The 18,674-nt window shown below is 39.0% G+C and overlaps 1 protein-coding gene across 2 annotated transcripts in view; it reads right to left on the minus strand.

Annotated features, from left to right (window-relative positions):
• Nucleotides 1-322: 322 nt before the first annotated feature.
• BMPR1B (bone morphogenetic protein receptor type 1B) overlaps nt 323-18,674 on the minus strand; it is a 277,054-nt gene continuing 258,702 nt past the window's right edge. For both annotated transcript variants that reach the window (XM_021008395.2, XM_021008398.1), the window contains exons 10-12: nt 12,635-12,810; nt 2,704-2,834; nt 323-781 (exon numbers count right to left, since the gene is read on the minus strand). In XM_021008395.2, the coding sequence (XP_020864054.1) occupies nt 656-781; nt 2,704-2,834; nt 12,635-12,810 (433 nt within the window). In that variant the 3' untranslated portion in view covers nt 323-655. The remainder of the gene's footprint in view (nt 782-2,703; nt 2,835-12,634; nt 12,811-18,674) is intronic.

Raw genomic sequence — 18,674 nt, forward strand, 5'->3', positions numbered from 1 at the left:
GCAATGGTTTCATAATCTGTGAAACTGCACCTGCACGTATGTGAAAATGTGGTCAGCTGGCTGCTTGTTACACTAGCGGGGACACTGACCTCGGCAAGAGCAACCCCTACATCCAGTGCTAGGCAAAGTGGCCTTTGGAGGCAGGAGACAGGCGGCTTTTAAGATATATTACAACTTCTCAAACATCACGGACTCTCTTCAGGTTTGCTTGGAATGCCATATTCTCACAAATGGAAAATAAAGTGATTCTGTTTTTCCCTGCAGGTACCATTTTTGGGTAGCTGTCCTTCATGGGTTTTTTTTTTTGGACTGCAACAGTATATGTGTTTACAACTGTGTTTTATTTAGGAAAAAAAAAACTATTTTTTTCTTTAAAAATCCCCAAATACAAGACTTTCACAGAAAGCAACATGTATCATTTTTGCATCAGTTACCCAAGTGGTCTTCCCTTCCTGCAAACAGGCCCCTCGAGCCTGTGATTGGCAATGTCACTCTCTGTCCAGGGTTCTCCCTGAGAGCAAGTGGCCTGATCCTGCTCAGGAGCAGAATGTTGTTCAAGATTTGTACTACAGAAACATCTTTAACATCATCTGCTTTGCCAACAAAAGGAAAAATACGTGTTGGCCATCTCTAGATGTTTACTTTCTTCCTTCAATCAGAGTTTAATGTCCTGTGACTCTGACATTTTGGCAAGGGTTTTCTTAACCCGCAGGGCTGTAAGACGTGATGCAGGATTGTGGGCCCAGCATTCTGTCATGAGTTTCCCCATCTGCCGCAGACACTGTGGGGAAAGAAATGGGAACATTAGAGCACAATTAGGAGAATGTGCTATGATCAACAGGGTTACTTCTTAGACTCTTTGAAGTTTGAGTATGGGGAAAAAAAGATATTTCTCCTTTAAACTGTATAGGTACAAAAATCCTCAGTTCCATTTTGATTCAAGATTAAAGGATTAATGCACAGCTTTCATGTCATTCATGTTGTGACAGATCCAGACAGGTGGTTTTGCTGCCTACAGCATATTGGCTTTGTAACGCAGTGTTAAACAAATACAAAAATATTCAAGGGATTTGTTTGGTTCAACAGCATACTCCCAGATTGTTTACAACACTTTCTAAGTTTAACTCTTTTTGTCTAATTGCATGTGACACAAAGAAGGAAGCTAATTCCCAAGTACAGCTGCCTGCTACAATCACCACGTTAAATCGCACTATTTAACAAGATTAATGACCTTTTCCTAGAATCACAGACACGGTCTGTGGTATATCAATTACTAGTACTCTCACTTCATTAGAAATCCTTGGTGGAAGACTGTAGAGTTCTTCAGTGGTCATTTATTGAATGTGCTGTGGTGGGGCATTTTTTAGGCGTATGGGTTGGACCAGATGGCTACTGAAATCCCTTGTAAACTTCCAAAGTCTATGATTTTGAATTTTTCCCACTTTTTCTCAGACCTCCTATTTGGAAAGTACATACGTCACTATGCATTTCACAAACTGTAGACAAGTGACATGTCAACATGGGATAAGGGAATACCTATAGGGCCTTTAATAAAAACAAAACAAAGAAAAAACCATGTTTTTCTTTGAAGAATCATTTATTAACAGCACTTTTCCTATCTATGCCTACCATCTAGACATACGCATACATGGAAATTGTACAAGGGCTCATGTTGGGATGCTTCAGGTATCCAGCTACCACTACTATCAAGGTGGAGTTGTGTTAGGAGGACAAACTGAGAATGTGTCATCGTGTACAGCCAAGAAAAGTGAATACTGGCATGAGGAAAAAATGCTGCTTAACCAAGCAAGCCAACCAGAATCACACAAACTACTTCTATGGAATTATTCATGCCAACTCAAAACTTGAAATTGTCTTGTCTCCCTCTACTTCCTTTTCCCCCTGCCAGTTTTCAGATGAGGCTGGTATTAGCTTATTATCAGTCTTAATGAACTGACTATTCACAGAATCATAGGACCTGAGAAATGGAAGGGGCCTCACTGGTGCTCTGATCCAATCAACACCGGAAAGGAACTCACATGTTAATAATACACCTGACAAGTGACCATACTGCCTCTACTGAAATACCTTTCAGAAGTGAGAACCCACCACTTCTCCATTCAGCTCATTCCCTTTGTGACAATCCTTTCCCATTTCATGTTGTTAATAAAGGTACATTATAACGGTTTTTTTAAAAATCCCAACCTAGTCTGTTTCTTGTACTTTTGAATATCATATGTACCACAGGGATTCTGAATTTGTTTTTGCGTATCTATGAGCTAAGAATATAAAGCTTCACCTGCTAGCATACTGGTCTCTTGGATCATAGCAATAGTGAAACCAACCCTGTGGGGGGTGGGGTGGGGAGAGAATCATTCATAAGAATCAATATATTTTAAAAAATCACTCATGTAAATAACCTTGATGTAGCTGATAAGATATAAAAATAAAATGTTGGCATTATTTAGCAATGATATAACCTGTCAATATCTCTGAGAAAGAACAATATTAACTTCAGAAAATTAGACAGTTAATATTCTGGGCTTTGACTATCCATGCTTTTTTTTCCTCCACCACATTGTCAATATCTCTTTTTAAAAGAAGCAGCGCAATGAGGATTGGTACTTCAACAACAGGCTTTCTGCACAAAACTGGCCAGACATCACTCTGGTCCCACATGGACAGTGGACCTTCCTTCCATACCTCATCACTGCTCCACCTGTTGGGGAAGGATGGACGGAGTTTTTTGATGCACACAATCTCCCTCATATCTTCATAGGAGGGGTCACTGGGTACCAAGTCATGGTAGGGTAGCTGGTATTCTTCTACTATTCCTAGAAAAAAAATTGTTTTGTTCAGTTACATAATTCTGAAATGAAGGGGAGGAAATGAGTTGAAGTCTTATCAAGCTGTAACTATCAACATTAACTACACACTTTGGTACATATTTTTCTTGGATGGGGGTCAGGCAGATCTGTAATTTTGAGTTTATTGATGCAGGGAACTCAGGGTGAGGAAATCCTCTCTATCAAATCACTCTTACTAACGCTCTACAATTTGTAGTCTTAGAAAGTCGCCTGGCTCACTGAGAGTTTAAATGACCTGCCTAGGAGCATAAAGCCAGTACATATCAGAAGCTGTTCTTGAACCAGTGTCTTTGTGACTCAAGGCCAGCTTGCTATTCACTATGAGCTGTCTAGTACTAATTTGGTGAAGCAAAATGGAGACTAACCGGCATGAATCCAAGTGATGTAGACTGTCATTCTTTCCTATTAAAAATAAAGCCTTCTTTAGAACCTTCAAAAAGGAAAAGTGTTTCAAAAGAAACATCATTTACACATCATTAGTCCTTTTCTAATGCTTCAGTCTAATGATGAAACTAATTTTTAACTTGTTATTTTATAAAATGTGCTGCATTACAGTTGCCATAAAGTTCAAAACTGCTTTCATATTCATTCAAAATTTAGTAGACATTAGGGTTGGACATTCAGAGATAGCACAGAGACCCTGCTATTAAGACCCTCTAGTATTAATCAAATGGAGGGGAAAAGTCATGCTCACAAGACATGGGGCACAAGGGTAAGTGAGATGAAGGCTAGCCTAAGGAAAGGGGTTTTGAGAAATCTAAGGACAGAAATGATCACTTTCTGCTAGGGGTAGAGAAGTCAGGAAAGGTTTCATAGAGTAAATGCCACCTAAGTTGAGCCTGAAAAGAAGAAAGGGACTTCACCATAACTGCAAAAGTGGGTTTGGGAAGTAGACCATTCCAGGAATGGGCAATGTCGTAAAAAATGTCAAAACACAAGAGAAGCCACACGAGAAAAAGGAATAGGTTAGCAGAGTTTTACTGGAACTCTAATAAGTCTCTAGAGCAGGGGTGGGGAACCTGTGGCCTATAGGCCACATGTGGTCCTCTAGGAGGACCTCTTCCACACCTGAAGGCCACATGTGGCCCTCTCTAGGGTTACTGAATGAATATCTGCAAGATGGGAGCTTAATTAGGCCCTGTTTACAATGACCAAAATTTATTCAATAAACTCCAAACTTGTAAAAAGTATGATGCTATTATAACCATAAGAGCTAGGATTTCACGTCACTTCAGAAAGTAGTCAATTTGGGGAAAGAGCAGATTCTCTTGTAAAAGTAAGGTGAGGTTAAAAACCAGAGGTTTGGAGAGATCTCAGATGTGCACAGGATGATGGTGCATGCTACAGGGACCTCTCTTTCTCACTTATTTTTCAACTCTATAATGCTTAGGAAGAGCAGGTGGCTTGCTCTCTGCTCTATTAGCATTCTTTTTTTTTTTCCTTTTTTGGGTTAGGCAATGGGATTAAGTGACTTGCCCAGGGTGACACAGCTAGTAAGTGTTATGTGTTATTTGAACTCAGTTCTTCCTGACTCCAAGGCTGGCACTCTACCCAGTGTGCCACTACCTACCCCTGGCTCCATAGCCTTCTTGGAGTAGATCCTTGACATAACCATAGCAAATTCTGTTCTTTTAACAATGTTTTCTATGAACAATTATCTTATACAGAAAATCTTGGGGAATCCTTACTCACTTTTGCTGTATCTTTGAAGTAAATATCCCTTTATAAAAGCTAATTGATATTAACTGGTTAAATGAAACTAGACTGATTATCACTGGGGATTAACAGTCAGAACACAACAGAATGGGACTGAGCCAACAGCTTTAAAAAATCATCTCCAAACCCTGAAGGGGACCCATACAACGGCAGAGGGAGATGTAGCCTTGCTCAGGGTCAGACTCACGTTTAAGAGTGTTATAACAAGGATTCTTAGAGCCTATAAACCCTGTGTAGGCAGGCTCATTTAAATTTTCTTAGGAAATTATGAGAGTCTGTGGTTCTGCCTCTTCTATTTCCCATTCAAATTTTTGGCCCACTTAATGGGTCAGGTTGGAATTGTTTTAATTGCCTACTTTTTACTCATCTGATTTAATATTGTTTTGATATTTGTTCTAATAAGCTAATAATCTGATTGCATGAAGAGGACCAATTTAAAAATTACTCCTATGTTGGTAATAAGTCATTTTCTCTTTAAGATACAGCAAATTATTTTTTGGTGCGATGTTACTTAGTATGAGCCTTTTTCAACACTGCTAATACAAATAACAACATACAATCATTCATGAAGCATCACTATATTGTGGGTAGAGAACTGTTTTTGGAGTCAGGAAGATCCGGGTTCAAGTTAACCCTCCCACATATACTACATGACCCCAGGCAAGACGCTTAACCTCTAGGTGTCCCCAGACACTCGAAGATTGTGAACTAGTTGATTATCTACAAAGGTAGGGGGAATCTCTTCAATAAGAAGCTTCTTACATCAAATAAACTACAGCTCTCAAGGGGAAAATTATGCAACAACTCAATTTATGCAACCCTTTATTGGAAAACAGATGAGGAAAGTACTAATGCTTTGTTGAAATTTGATTTCATCAGTGTGGCATTCCTTTCAGTGATGCAGATTGCTACTCATCTATGCTACATGAACTTTATCCGCACTCTCCCATTAGCCTGCCACAAACTTACCACTCAACTTCCTGGATGCTTTCTCCCTGTTCCTCTGACATTGTGGTGATACTAGTATATTACATAAGCCACATTCCTCCCTCCACCCCCCAGCCTCCGGTCCTGTATTTTTCTGAAATCATTTGTGTTGCTTCTTCCAGGCAATTCTTCACCTGTAATGTGTTATAGCCAGCTTACTCCCATCCCATGTCTTCATTTTTGTGACAGGGAAATATACTCAGAAGGATGAAGCAACTTTTCCCAGGTCACAGAGCTAAGAAATGGCTGAGACAAAATTTGAGTCACACCTTCTGAACCGTGTCTTGTTATATTAACTATTATTCCCAGAAGATTGTGTATTACTGAATTCCTAATTTTATCAAAATACAACCTTATTTTAACAAAAAACCTGGCTATGTGCTCCTCTTTCCTCTCTGGCTAACCAAAGGATACCTTAAAAATAAGGACATGGGCTACCCCTTCTAGGAAGCCTTCTCTGACTGGGTCAAACCCACTTTGCTCTTTATCTCTTCTGTATGCTTTTCATATTTTTAGAATATAGCCATGTCATGTACACAGGTGTATCTCATCACCTCAATTAAATTAAAAAAAAGTATCTGAAGATAAGGACTTTGAATCCCTCTCATTTCCTCTGGGAGTGTCAGGCAAGGAGCAGATTCTTAAGGAATTGACTGCTTGTTAATGAGTGAGTGAATGCATGAATGAATGAAATAAGGAGAGGGATAGGCAGGGCTGATCTTTAGCAAAATTGCAGTCAGTGAATTGTCTTTCTCTGACCTCTCACCCACCATCTCTGTCTCCTGGCCTCTCTCAGGTGGTTGCTGATTCCAAAGTAGGCCTTTGTGATGTAAATGTAGCACAGTAATCAGACTTGGGCCCCTATACGTTACATTCTTCTGACAGGCCTGACTACTATGGAACTTCGACGATGAAACAGGTCAAGAGCCCAGAGGAATATCGTGATTATATATGCTTTTGAAAAACACAAAATGAAAGGAAAAGTAATCAGTCAGTTTTATACTTCAGCTCTTTCTTGAAGACTGAATTGCTTGTTCAGTATCTGGTCAGGGAACAATGCCTGCATTAACTTTCTCCTTATACATGATACTGTACCTACTTCAAGAGAAAAATTTTCTACTCTCAAAGAGCTCATTAAAATTAATTTCCCAGTGCAATTATGAGGCACCATGACTTAAATGCACCACTCCAAGGTAGTCCAGATCTCTGTAATGACGTTAAACTATTGCATTAACCTGAAGACAGGAAAGGATGCAACCAACCAAAATGAAAGTATCCAATGCTTAAATATCATGCATTAGTATTTCTAAGAAAACCAGTCCACCAAAAGATAAGCTATGAACAAGCAGTTTTCAGAAAATGAAATGCAAATGAATTATCAATTATATTTTAAAAAATGCTTCAATCACTACTAATCAGAGAAACCCAAATTAAAACCCATGTTGCACCTCATACCCTGAAAATTGGCAAAGATGATATGGATCTAATGCTGGAAGGGCTGTGGAAAGATAGGTATAGTAGATCTGTGAATTAATCTAACCATTCTGTATAGTAATTTGAAACCATGCAAGAAAAGTCAATGTATTGTTCATATCTTCTGACTTAGCAGTACTACTTTTGAGAGATCAAAGATAGAGAAAAAGGTTATACATATGTTAAAAATATTTAAGCAATGTTATTGGTGGCGGCAAAAAAATGGAAATAAATTCAATACATATCAATTAGGGAATGGCTAAAAAATGGGTAAAATGGAATATCGAAATATTGCACTGCAATAAATAATGAATTTGAAGAACTCAGAGAAACAGCATAAGATTTATGCAGAGTGAAAACAGCAAAACCAGAAAGAGGTCAATGAATGCAATCATCACCACCATAAAAGCAAACACCACTAAAATGTTTCAGAACCCTGATCCAAATGAGCAATCCTGACTCTAAAAGATTATTTGCTCTAGAGGGAAAGAGAACTGGTAGACTTTAGGGGGCAGAATGAGGAATGTAAAATATGGTAAGTATATCAGTTTGTTTTGCTTAGGGGTATTTCTTTACTACAAATAGAAAGGAAGTGTTGTAAAAATAAATGATGCATTTAAAATCTGTAACTAATTTCATCATAATTCTATTCCAGCTTCTTCATTAACTGTTGGACTCTTACAATATGTTATTTCTTCCATGTATATATTTCTAGTATCATTTTGAATTAAAACATTTGTCATTTAAATCTGTGGATTTATGAGGCATCATTGTGTAGCAGAAATATCACTAACCTTAAAACTGGGATTTGAATATGATTTTTAAAAACTGTATGTCTAGGGGCAGCTAGGTGGTGCGGTGGATAAAGCTCCAGCCTTGGAGTCAGGAGGACCTGAGTTCAAATCCAACCTCAGACACTTGACCCTTATTAGCTGTGTGACCTTGGGCAAGTCACTTAACCCTGACTGCTTCACCAAAAAAAAAATTAATAATAATAATGATAAAATTGTATGTCTATGGGTATGTCATTTAAATTTTTTAAACCTCAATTTCCTCATCTTTAAAATGCAAATAATAATAATATCTATAGCTCTAACCTCACCTGGTTTTATAAAGTAGGTAGAAAACCTTAGGATCAAATGAGATTCACTCTCACAAAAACGATTTATATTTGAAATTAAAAATAAATTGTTTATACTTTCTTTGGAAAAAAAATGTGACTATTCCCCACAGAAGATGGACCAAAATCACCCAGCAGCAACAACCCAAATAAACACTGGGAGGAGAACCAGGGATGAACAAAGTGACTGTGCTTGTCACTTGGCATATAAAGAGGCCTGACCCTTGAGGGGCTTACAATCTACTCCATAAAAACATAGCATTTTAGAACTATGGAAAGGACCATAAGAGTTCATCTGGGCTCCTCATTTTAATACAAAGAAATCAAAGTGCAGAGGGTGAATGACTTTTCCAACACTCTGTGGGTGAATAAACAGTTAGTTAGATGGATGGGTGGATGGATGGATGGATGGATGGATGGATGGATGGATGGATGGATGGATGGATAGATGGATGGATGGATGGGTGGGTGGGTGGGTGGATGGATGGATGGATAAATGGACAGTCAGTAGAAGACTTGAGACTAGAATTCAGGCTTTATTGATTCTTTGTTCAAAGACATAGGACCCTAAGGATGATGTTGTCACTACTGTTGGGTTGTTTCAGTCACGTCCAACTCTGGGGGGCCCCATTTGGGTTTTTTTTTTTTGCTTGTCTGGTTGGGTGTTTTTGTCAAAGATGCTGGAATGGTTTGCCATTTCTTTTTCTAGCTCATTTTACAGATGGAGAACTGAGGTAAACAGGGTTATGTGACTTTGCCCAGGGTCACACAGCTGGTAAGTGGCTGAGGCCAAATTTGAACTCAGATCCTCCTGACTCCAAGGTCAGCATTCTATTCACTGTGCCACCTTGCTGCTCAGGATGACGTTAATTATAGTAGGATGATGATAGTTACAGTTGTGCTAATGGTAATAATGATACATGATATTTTATAGCTTCTGCTGAACTTCTTATACATTCTTATTTTAATCCTCAAACTGTCAGGAAAAGTATTACTAACCCTTTTAATATACATTTTTGCTTCTTGTACTTCTGGCACAGTGCATGGAACACAGTAAGCACATAATAAATGCTTATTGACTGACTGAGAAATACAGATATCAAGAATGACTTGCCCATTGTCACACCACTAATGGAGTGCCAAAAAGAGAGTGCCATATTTGAAGTCAGGAAACCTGCCTTTGCACAAACTGTCTCCCAAGTCTGGCACGAACTCTTTCCTCATCTCTCTGGCTCTTGGAATCCCAAAGGCCTATCAATGCTCACTTTTGAGTGCCACCTTCTCCTCTAAGTCTTGGGTGACTATTCCTTTGTTTAATGCTACATGCATGCCATAGCCTCCTGCTTTCCTCTGGAGTTTCTTTTAAGAGTATTTACTGCTCCATGTGCCTTTACCCCCCAGAAAAATATAAGTTCTTTGAGGTCAAGAACCATTTAATTTTGTCTTTGTTTCCCCAGGACTTAGCACAGAGTTTTGAACACAGTAGGTGCTTAATAAATGCTTGCTGCCTTGAAATGAACCTACCACCTCAGAGCACTCTATGTGCTTACAAACAGATAGCTAGCAATAGAAAAGAGCATATGTTAAGTGCCAAGTGAATGGAACAGACATTGTTCTACAGGAGCCGAGAGGAGGTTTCAGCTGCCAAATTTTGGGGAAGCCAAGTTATGTACTATGGGCAGGGAAAGGCACAGAGTTGGGGAACTGTAATGGAATTTAATAAAACTATATATTTATGTAATAATACCTCTGCAAAATGTCTTCCTCACCTTCCCCATATTACATGTGAAGAAACTGAGGCTTAGACTATACTGGAGAAAGAACTGGACTCAGAGAATTGCCTTCTGCTTTGAGCTCTGAGAAGCACTTTTCTAGACTTTAATTTTCTTTATATCTAAAATGAGGGAGTTAAAATTGTCAGGTCCCTTTTGTGATTTTCTCATGCACGTGCCATGTTTAGCAATAGCCCAAAGATAAGAAGCTGTGTGATGCAGGGGATCGTGGGCCAGATTTGGAGTCAGGAAGACCTCCCACCCTTTGTATAAGGTCCAGTCTAGTGAACGGTAAAAGAGGTTGGAAGTCAGAGGTCCTGAGTTTCATTCATATTTCGCTTCTGTGACCTCAGACAAATCCCTTTTCCTCTCTAAGACTCAGTTTCTTCATCTTTCAAACATAGAAAATAGTATCTCTAGTGTCTACCCTATTGTAGTGAGATTCAAAAGAGATGATTTGTCCATCCATCCGTCTATCTAACAAGCTAGCTAGCTAGCTTAGAAATCTATTGCAGTAGGGGCAGCTAGGTGGCGCAGCGGTTATAGCACTGGCCCTGTAGTCAGGAAGACCTGAGTTCAAATCTGGCCTCAGACCAAACACTTGACACTTACTAGCTGTGTAGCCCTGGGCAACGTCACTTAACCCCAACTGCCTAAAAAAAAAATTTTAAATTAAAAAAATAAATCTATTGCAACAGTTCAGGAGAGAGATGATGAAGGCGAAGCAAAGGTTCCCAAACTTATTGGTCTTCAAAAAATTTACTCAGAACCCCCCTGGAAATTTACTTTCTTTAACCTTTTAACAGATTTTTTAAAAATCTGCATCATTAAAAAAATACTACCTCCCTGCATCATTCCAGTGGCCCACTTTGGGAACCTATGGTAAGGTGGTAGCTGTGTAAATGGAGAGAATGGATACATGTGAGAGACTTTGTAGTGAAGAAAAACTACATGACTTTGGCAACTGAGTTAAGGACGACAACATAGTTATGAACCTGGGTAGCCAGAAAGCTGACAGTGCCCTCATCAGGAATAGGGAAGTCTGGGTGATGGGAGAATTTGGGAGGAGAGATCATGAGCTCTGCTTTACACAGGATGAGCAGAAGAGGCTTTGGGGACATCCATTTTGAAATGTCCAACAAGTCATTGGTGGTGTGGTGCTACAGGTAAGGAGAGCTTGGGCTTCAATAAATAGATCTTGGAGTCATGTACCAGAGATGATCACTGAACCTAGGGGAACTGATGAGGTCACCAAGCAGAAGAGGAGAGAGAGAAAGGAGAAGAGAGCCCAGGACAAAGTTCTGGGGAATATTCACAGTTCATGGTCATGACCTGGATGAAGAACCCGCAAAAGAGATGAAGAAGTAGTGGACAGAGAGGCAGCAAGAGAACCGAGGGGAAACAGAGTCATGAAAACCCGGAGAGGATTATTATTATTTGAATGAACAAACACTCAGTGCAGTTTGGTGGCCACACACAGAGTCTGGAATGAGGGCTAACGCAGAAGCAAGATCGTTTAGAATCTTTAGCAGCACAATAAGTTGTTCTCTACTGAAATGCTGCCCCGTTGAAAACAAAGGAAGCTTGTCGGGTAGCAGTGACTCCACTCAGTGAGGTCAGCTAGGTAGCTGGCACAGCAGTCCATGGGTGATACCTCTCCAGATATATACAAAATGAGATGTACATTTTTTTTTTGCCAAAGCAAGGATATTGTTTTGTTTAACTACGTATATTTGTTACCAAATTTTTTTTCTTTTTCTTTTTTCCAATAGGAGGACAAAGCCAGAAAGAAGTCTAGACAAGAAGAAAGCTCTGAAAGTTACAAATTCATTTTTACAGAATTAAAAAGAAAAGGAAACTGTACATAAAACACCTACACTTCCATTTACAATCCTCTTTTTTCTATTTGGTGCTTATTAAGAATAAAATTGGGAATAATTTTTAAAAATAGTAAAGGAATAGTACAGGAAGACCTGGACTGAGGTTGTTGGAACAGAAAGAAAGGAATGGATCCCACAGAAATTATAATAGGTGAATTTACAGGAGTTAGGTTCACAGAACTGCAGAGCCGTAAGGCACTTTGATACCATCCAGTCCAATATCCTTATTTTGCAAATATGGAAACAGAGGTCTAGAGAAGTTAAATGATTTCCTTTAAGGTCACACAGCCAGGTAATGGTGGACCCAGCACAACGAGCCAAGTTTCTTCACTCCCACTCCAGCGCTTGTGGTCCACAAGACCATGTTGGCAGGTTGACCATGGAAGACAGTGGTAGGACTCAAGGATGATACTGGGGTTTAGCATCCGAGGGAACAGGCTATTGACTGAAACCATTGCTGCTTAGTAGGACTGAGAGCTCTGTCCTTGGAGCCAAGAAGTCCTAGATTCAAGTCTCTAAAACATTCTGGCTGTGTTATGTAACCTCTCAGTACTCTGGGAAACTGTCTTTATAAGATTATACATCGCAGAGCAGTTATTGACCCATATTGGTAGAGAGAATTTCCTTCCCTGGGTGTTCTCTATAAAAAATAAATTAATGGTTTAGGACCTATCTAGTCCCTAGAAGGCTCAAAGCAGGAGCTTATATCCAAGCAGGGGATAAGGGGCATGGGGTGGAGATAAATTCAGTTTTGAACTCTAAGGATCATCTTTGTGGGAACTCAGGCTCTAAATGTCAAACAGTATTGTGGTTACTTACCACCAGATACACATCTCCGGGCGATTTCCCACAGAATAAGGCCAAAACTGTACATATCTGCCATGATGTAGGACTGGAAGTGGTTCCGATTCAAACTCTCATCTAGCACCTCCGGTGGCATGTAACGTTTGGTGCCGACTCGAGTGTTGGGTGGGATGTCTACTTCATTGGTGTCACTGAGGGGAAGAGCACAGCACTGACATCAACACAGACGAAAAACACGAGCAAAATCAACTTACAGCTAGAGCAAGGTCAAAAAGTACTGCGATGGAATGCTTGGGAGAGGAATATCTTAGTGTGTGCACAAGGACTCTGCTTTGAAAGGCTTACTTGGCTGAGGCTATATGAAGTATTTAAATTCAGGCACAGAAAATATAAGACTCCACAGGGATGCAGCTGGTAACATTTGGGATTTCATTAGCATTAAACTAATGCAGTTGGTAACTATCAAATATTCATTAAATGTTTAAAAACAGCCTTTCTCAGATTCATAATTTAGCAGATTTGCTATTAAAAGAGGATTTAGGAAGCCAGAAAAAAATCTTCTAGTTCTGGGGAAAAAACATGACTGAGAATAGGGCCCAGAGCTCATTCCAATCCTAGAATTTTACAGTGGAAGGCTCTCTGGTTTTCATCTGGCCCAATTCTTTCATTTTTACAGAAAAAAACAAGTGAAGTGTTGAAAGAAAAAAAAGTGACTTGTTCAAGTTTATACTCTTGGTTTAGGCAGAACTGAGCCTAGAATCTGGGTTTCCTGACTTTGCATTCAATTTCCATAACATTAATTCAGTCTCTGTTACATATTTTTTTCCTAAATGTTCTAAGGATTCCTCACAAAAATGTAAAAATAATTGCATTGTTTATTATTATTCTTTTAATTCTGGACCTCTGATTTTTATCAGCATCAGGAAATTCTAGGGAGGAAACTATTCTACAATTTAGTCTTAGCTGCCTGGGGGAACTGAGAAATTAAAGCACTTGTTCATGGTCATACAATCTTAAGAATCAAAGGCAGAACTTGAACCTAGGTCTACCTGACTGTCTGTAGCTCTCTCCTACCAGATATTCCAAATTCCCCATACCAAATTAATGGGGCCATGTCATTGGCAATGATTTCATTTCAATTCAATCTGACTTTGATCTTCTAAAACAAAAGCTGGACTTGAGTCAAGAAATTCTGGTTTGAATCTTGTTAGACAATACTAGTTGTGTGACCACAGTCTTGGGGTTTCTGAGCCCAAGCCTCCTCATCTGTAAAATAGGACAAACAATGTCTTACCTAATCGCCATAAGTAAATCATCTGGAAAACCTTAAGGAGTAATTATTGAATAATTCGCATTCAATAAATAAGTATTTATAACAATAATTTCATTTGAAGATCACTGTGCTTAGGGATGGAGTTAACATAAGGTGGTCATGCTCCTACAGAGTTCACTGTTATTGTTGTCTTCCTTTGTTCTAGAACAGGACCATGACATCAGGAAGGGGATGCCATGACTTGCAAGTGAATTGGATTTAAGTGAGAGAGGACTGTGCAAAGTCACTAGCCTCACTTTCTCCTCCAGAGCCAACTGGGCCCAGTAGCAAGACAAAGATCAGGATGACTGGAGATAGCTATGCAGGGAGTTCATTATCTTATAAAGGGCAACCCATACTTTTTTTTCCTTTTTTTTTGGTGAGGGCAACTGGGGTTAAGTGACTTGCCCAGAATCACACAGCTAGTGAGTGTTATGTGTCTGAGGTCGGATTTGAACTCAGGTCCTCCTGACTCCAGGGCCAGTACTCTATCCACTGTACCACCTAGCTGCCCCAAACACATACTTACGTCAAAGATTCATGACTGCATCAGTGTAAATTCTCCCTCCACTGACACAGGCAGTAACCTTCCCTCTTTTTAGTAGCTTTATTAGGTTGTTGGCTTGCCCACACTCCATCACCTTCTGGTCAACCCTCTTTCTGATCCTTTCCAAACTTTGCTGGGCTGGTCCTCAAAAAACTGACAGAATCTCTCACTGAGTACCCTGCACTAGAAGCTGGTCCAACTTGGCCTTCTAAGATCCTGAAAGCTTCCAAAGTTTGAACGCCACAGACATGGGCTCATGATCACCCCCATTGCTTAATGAAGGCTCATTAACGAATATATGCAATTTAAAAGTGATTCTATGTAAGAGTATGAAAAAAGGTGAAAAATGCTTTGTAAGCACCTCCCTAGGACCTAGGAAGGATAGGCTAGATTTCAATGAAGGGAGAGTTGACCAAGTGGAATGATAGTTGGAGCAAAGACCCAGAGGGAAGCAGAAAGAGAGTACGTGGAGAGTATGCACTCCTTTTGACTGAAGTTTAGAGTGCACAGTGGGAAGAAGTATGACAGAAGCCTGGAAAGGTAGACAGCCTAATGCCACACCAAAAGGTTTCAGCTTCATTCAGCAGGTACCAGGAAGACTCTGAAGGACTTTAAACTGAGGAGTGAAAGGACATCTTTAGATATGGCAGATTCATTTGGCAGCTTTGTGAATCACGGATTGGAAGTGGAGTGGAGAGAGGAGGTGAGAAAATCAGATAGGCTAAATCATAAAAGTATAGATTTTTAAAAATACAACACTGACTTACGACCTCATTCAATTGGTCTATGTGATTTTGCAAATAAGATCACAAATCTGTTTGTAGTTCTTAAAGGCAAGAGTTTGAAATCTGAATTTTTATATCTACCAGTAATTTCTATGTAAGTCTGAACTGTTTACATCTATTCATAATTTTTAAATCCCATAGCTTTACTCCTAAAATATCTTCAAAATCTGTTTCCCACCAAAAGTTTCAGCTTTCCTAAATCCCCAAAGTAAATAGTTATTTCAAATGATATACCGTCAGTTTTTGGAATATTCATCACTTTAAGCAAACAAAATATGGGGGGATGTCTTTGTCTTTACAGAAACCAAGATATAAATGGAGAATAGTCAAGTAAAATAGCTTGTTCAAATATGGTCATAGCACTCTGGTCCTCTTCTGGCATAGGATAGGGTTCTGGAAAGTGAATATATACCAGGAAGAAATGTGATTAGTGCTTGTATTCAAATACTGACAGAGGTTGGGTAGATGGAGTTAATTATTTATTGGACTAATTGTTAAGTAGAGATTTTTAACAAATCTGCCTCTCCTCTATTACCTTTAGTCTTTTCAGCTTTTGGCTTTGAATCCCAGGAACTCTGCTACCTCCTACCTGTGAGACTTGGGAAAAGTCACTTTGTCTCTCGAGACTGTTAAAAACAATGATTTCTTGAATTGCTTTAATGATAATTTTACCCTTCAAATGATGACAGATCCAAAAGTTCTACCAAGGATATGACTCTTACCATCAGAGAGAAACTGAGTGCTTAGTGGAAATGCCAGGAATGTTGGTGGGAAGTGACCATTCCTCTTAGAGTTTGGGATAGAAATAGAGAAGAAAGCTGGGCATAGTGAAAAATGCACCAGAGATTTTGAGAAAACATATTTCAAAAGGTTCAAAGAAAGATAGGTTAGAACTCAGAGACATGCAGGTGAAGGTAAGACAGTGTAAGCAGGATGGGAAGCTCTCAGAAATGAAATCCCGAAGACACCAAAGAGAAACAATTCTGAGAAAAGGAAAAGGAAGATGCATCTATAAGCATTAAAGTGGATGCACTGGGAACTCAACAACCAACTTAAATTTTTTAAAGACATGTAAAGAATATGGAAGTAAGGGCAGGCAACCTAGGCAGGCATTTGTTTTCTCTCAATGGAGGGACTTGACTCTTTAAAAAAAAGAAAAACTGGGGGAAGGCAGAACCAAAACGGTAGAGAAAAGGCAGGGACTTGCCTGAGCTCTTCTAAACAACTTTAAAGAGAGACTCAAAATGAATTCCAAAGTAGCAGAATCCACAAAAGCACAAGGTGAAGGAATTTTCTAGCCCAAGACGACTTAAAGAAGGACTGCAGGAAAAAATCTGTCTCACTCAAGTAAAATGGGAGAGCAGCCCAGCACAGGAGGTCTCTGGGCAAGTCAGGGAGAGGTCTCTAGCCTCAGTCTCATCTCAATTTTCTCTGAAAAAATGTTAAGATTTTGATGCTGTTTGAGTAAGCAGAAAGAAGCATCAACATCTTCTTCTGGGTGAACCATAACAGAATCACAGCATCTTAATGAAGTGGAGGCTGGGTTAGACTTACTCATGTTTATTTAGACTCTGGAGTGAAATGAATCTAAAAAGAAGATGGTCAAAAATAATTCAGAACAACAAGGAAAAAGAAAAGGGAATAAAGCATTTACTAAGTGCCTACTTTCTGTCAGGCACTGTGCTAAGTACTTTAAAGTGGCTCATTTACTCTTCATAACAACTTTCTTTGGTAAGTACCCTTATTATCCCCATTTTAAGGTTGAAGAAGTTGAGGCAAACCACTATTAAGGGATTTGTCTGGTGTCACATAACTATTAAATTTCTTAGGTGAGATTAGAACTAAGGTCCTTCTGCCTTCAGGGCTAGCTCTCTGTCCATTCTGTCACACAGTTGCTGGTAATAGCAGTGTCTTACACCAAAAAGAATTTAAAACTGTAGCTGAATTGGATCATGTTGGGTAGGAAATCCACACTTGTTTACATAAATTTTAAGGGACTGCATGAGGAAACCGGTGTGGGTAAAAATAAAAAAAATAAAAATAAAAAAGATCTGTATAAGAAATCTTAGACCTTGTCTACTGCCTCTGCTGCTGTACAACTCTTAGGTATCTCCAAGTTAAATCAAGACAACAAATGAGTTTTCACAGAAAACATACAAATGGGTTAAAATTCTGAAAATGATCAATATACTACATTGCTAATAAGACTATTTTTGCTGAAACATAAAACCATACATCTTCAGAAGTTAAAACACTGAGAAAAAAGTGGGTGCAAACAGAAGAAACCAAAATAAGGAGTGTCACAAGTCAATAAGGCTGAAAACTACACCCAAATTTGAAAAATTATAGACATTTAGAGCTGAAAGAGACCACAGAAATCATGTGGTACAACCCCTCATCTAACAGATGAGAAAACTAAGGTCCAAAGAGGATAGATAGATGGCTTACTCAAAGTCACACTGCTAATCAATAGCAGTATTCAACACAACAATTAGATTTATACATCCAAGTGTGTTACTCTGAAAAATGGGTTGTTGTGCTAGTAGCAAGGTGTGTTTTGGTTAAAGGAATATTTCTTTACCATCCAGTCCCAGGTTACAGAGCTATGTGATGACTATATAAGGGTGTGTTCCTGCCTGCAAGATGAATCCATAGCGCCTCACAAAATATTAGTGGAAACTTTTGGAAGCCACTTAAAAACATCTTCCTCATAGGATCTGAGTAGGATTATACTTAAAAATATTAAACAGATTTAACTTCTTGAGATATTTTAAGATCTGAGAAGAAGAGGACTCTTTAAGCTTTGTTATTAATTTTCCTGATAATTACTTCTTATTTCATATCTAACTAAAGTCCCCGGATACAAAGATTCACCCATTTCCTCTTTATTTTCACAATTTTTAAAAGAGCCCTTTGTCTCTTGTCCCAGCCATCTCTTCGCTGTCTTAGAAACCCCAATTCACTGAGCTCTTCTTCAGACTGTGTTTTCCAGTCTTTTAGCCATCATCATAATTTTCTTTGGAATGCTTTTCACACTTCCATGCTAGTCCCAAGTAGGATTCTGAAAGCATGGTCCTCTGCTGATGAGAGGAGGACAAGGAGGAATTAGAAGAGAATGATGAGGAAGAGGAGGAGAAGAGGAGGAGAAAGAGGAGGAAAAAGAGGAGGAGAAAGAGGAGGAGAAAGAGGAGAAGAAGGGAGAGGAGGAGTTGAGTATGACCTCTACTCCATAACTCAGATCAGTGATGAAAATAGTAAAGCTATCACTGACACAAAAATCTTTTTAGTTGCAAAGCAAGTTATTTGAAATAAAAATGGAAATTTACAAAACTTGTCATTACTTGCTGAAGTGCTGAAAAAAAGGATCCCTAAATTATGCAATCTGTAAAAAGTAAGACGTGATATAGAGGA

The sequence above is a fragment of the Phascolarctos cinereus genome, unplaced genomic scaffold, assembly GCF_003287225.1.
Source record: "Phascolarctos cinereus isolate Bilbo 61053 unplaced genomic scaffold, phaCin_HiC Scaffold_9;HRSCAF=440, whole genome shotgun sequence".
NCBI classification, from domain to species: domain Eukaryota; kingdom Metazoa; phylum Chordata; class Mammalia; order Diprotodontia; family Phascolarctidae; genus Phascolarctos; species Phascolarctos cinereus.